The sequence below is a fragment of the Perkinsus marinus genome, assembly GCF_000006405.1.
Source record: "Perkinsus marinus ATCC 50983 genomic scaffold scf_1104296955976, whole genome shotgun sequence".
Lineage (NCBI taxonomy): Eukaryota > Perkinsozoa > Perkinsida > Perkinsidae > Perkinsus > Perkinsus marinus.
Window position 1 is genome coordinate 1 of NW_003207626.1, and position 1,040 is coordinate 1,040.

General features: G+C 50.0%; 2 protein-coding genes across 2 annotated transcripts; both read left to right on the forward strand.

Annotated features, from left to right (window-relative positions):
* Nucleotides 1-196: 196 nt before the first annotated feature.
* Pmar_PMAR013433 (hypothetical protein) lies at nucleotides 197-352 on the forward strand (the record flags this gene model as incomplete). The annotated part of the gene is made up of 1 exon (XM_002775318.1): nucleotides 197-352. A coding segment is annotated over one exon (156 nt), but the record flags the coding sequence as incomplete, so codon positions are not given.
* Nucleotides 353-525: 173 nt separating this feature from the next.
* Nucleotides 526-750, forward strand: Pmar_PMAR013434 (hypothetical protein; the record flags this gene model as incomplete). The annotated part of the gene is made up of 2 exons (XM_002775319.1): nucleotides 526-609; nucleotides 658-750. Coding segments are annotated over 2 exons (177 nt in total), but the record flags the coding sequence as incomplete, so codon positions are not given.
* Between the last annotated feature and the right edge of the window lie 290 nt (nucleotides 751-1,040).

The following is a 1,040-nucleotide window of genomic DNA, read 5'->3' on the forward strand; positions in this document are numbered from 1 at the left end:
CATAGTACTCACGAGTTAACATACGCAATATTCCCTTCTTGAGATCACTCTGTGATCGTCTCGCCAACATGCCAGAGTCCCATCGGCTGCAGCCCCTAACTGTCATCACTCTAGCGTTCTCTTTAGCTACACTAGGCATCCGGGATAAGAGGGTAAGTGGGGGGCCGGGCCCCCATTGCGGTGATGTCTCCACTAGGCCTGGAAAGGGTGTTTGATACCAAAGTTCCGACAGAAGATAAAGTTCCATTCTCCACAGCATCTAGCTGCTATGATCAACAGTATGGCTAAGGTCGGGGTATGGGATGACGAACTGGGGGAGAGGGTAGTGACAGTGCAGGATGCAGTACGATAGACGATGGGCTCTTTAGATAGCGAAGAGGGCAATACAAGTGAGGAGAGCGTTTTCTACAAGACAGCTCTGCAACATCCTCAATGGATTCATAATGAGGTATTTCAATTTGATCCATAAGGGTACAGAGGCTTCTACTCAGCAAGCACTATCATCAGGAGCTGTTTGTTGCCCTAATGGCGGAGTTCTATCGTAGTGGTAACATAGGCGATGAGCAGCATATAGCCAAGCCACATGTTACGCAGATGTCCCGCGTCATGGTGAGTCTACCTGTTGGGGATACCGTACAATCGTGTTGATACTTGCAGTTTGGTCTGATACTGGAACATCCAGATTTCGTCGAGCACGCCACCGAAACACAGCGGTTACTCATGAACAGGTTTTCTAATAGCAACATAACGGTGATACTCCTCCCCCTCATAGCCCATTCCACTAGCCTCAGGACCACCGCCCTTTGAGGCAGTACCATCTTGATCTAGCTGTAGCATTGGAGGCTCTGGGCTGTGACGCCGGCTACGCAACCCTTGTGAAGGAAGGTCCCTATTGGTAACAACTGACTCCTGCTAAGCAGTCATATAACTACAGCTTAGCTTCGACGCGGTTGTGTCTCATCAAGGGCGTCGCGTAGGGATCCAAGTGCTGGGAGATAGTCACATATGTCCAGTGACGGGTTCCTTGCTCGGATCAATTC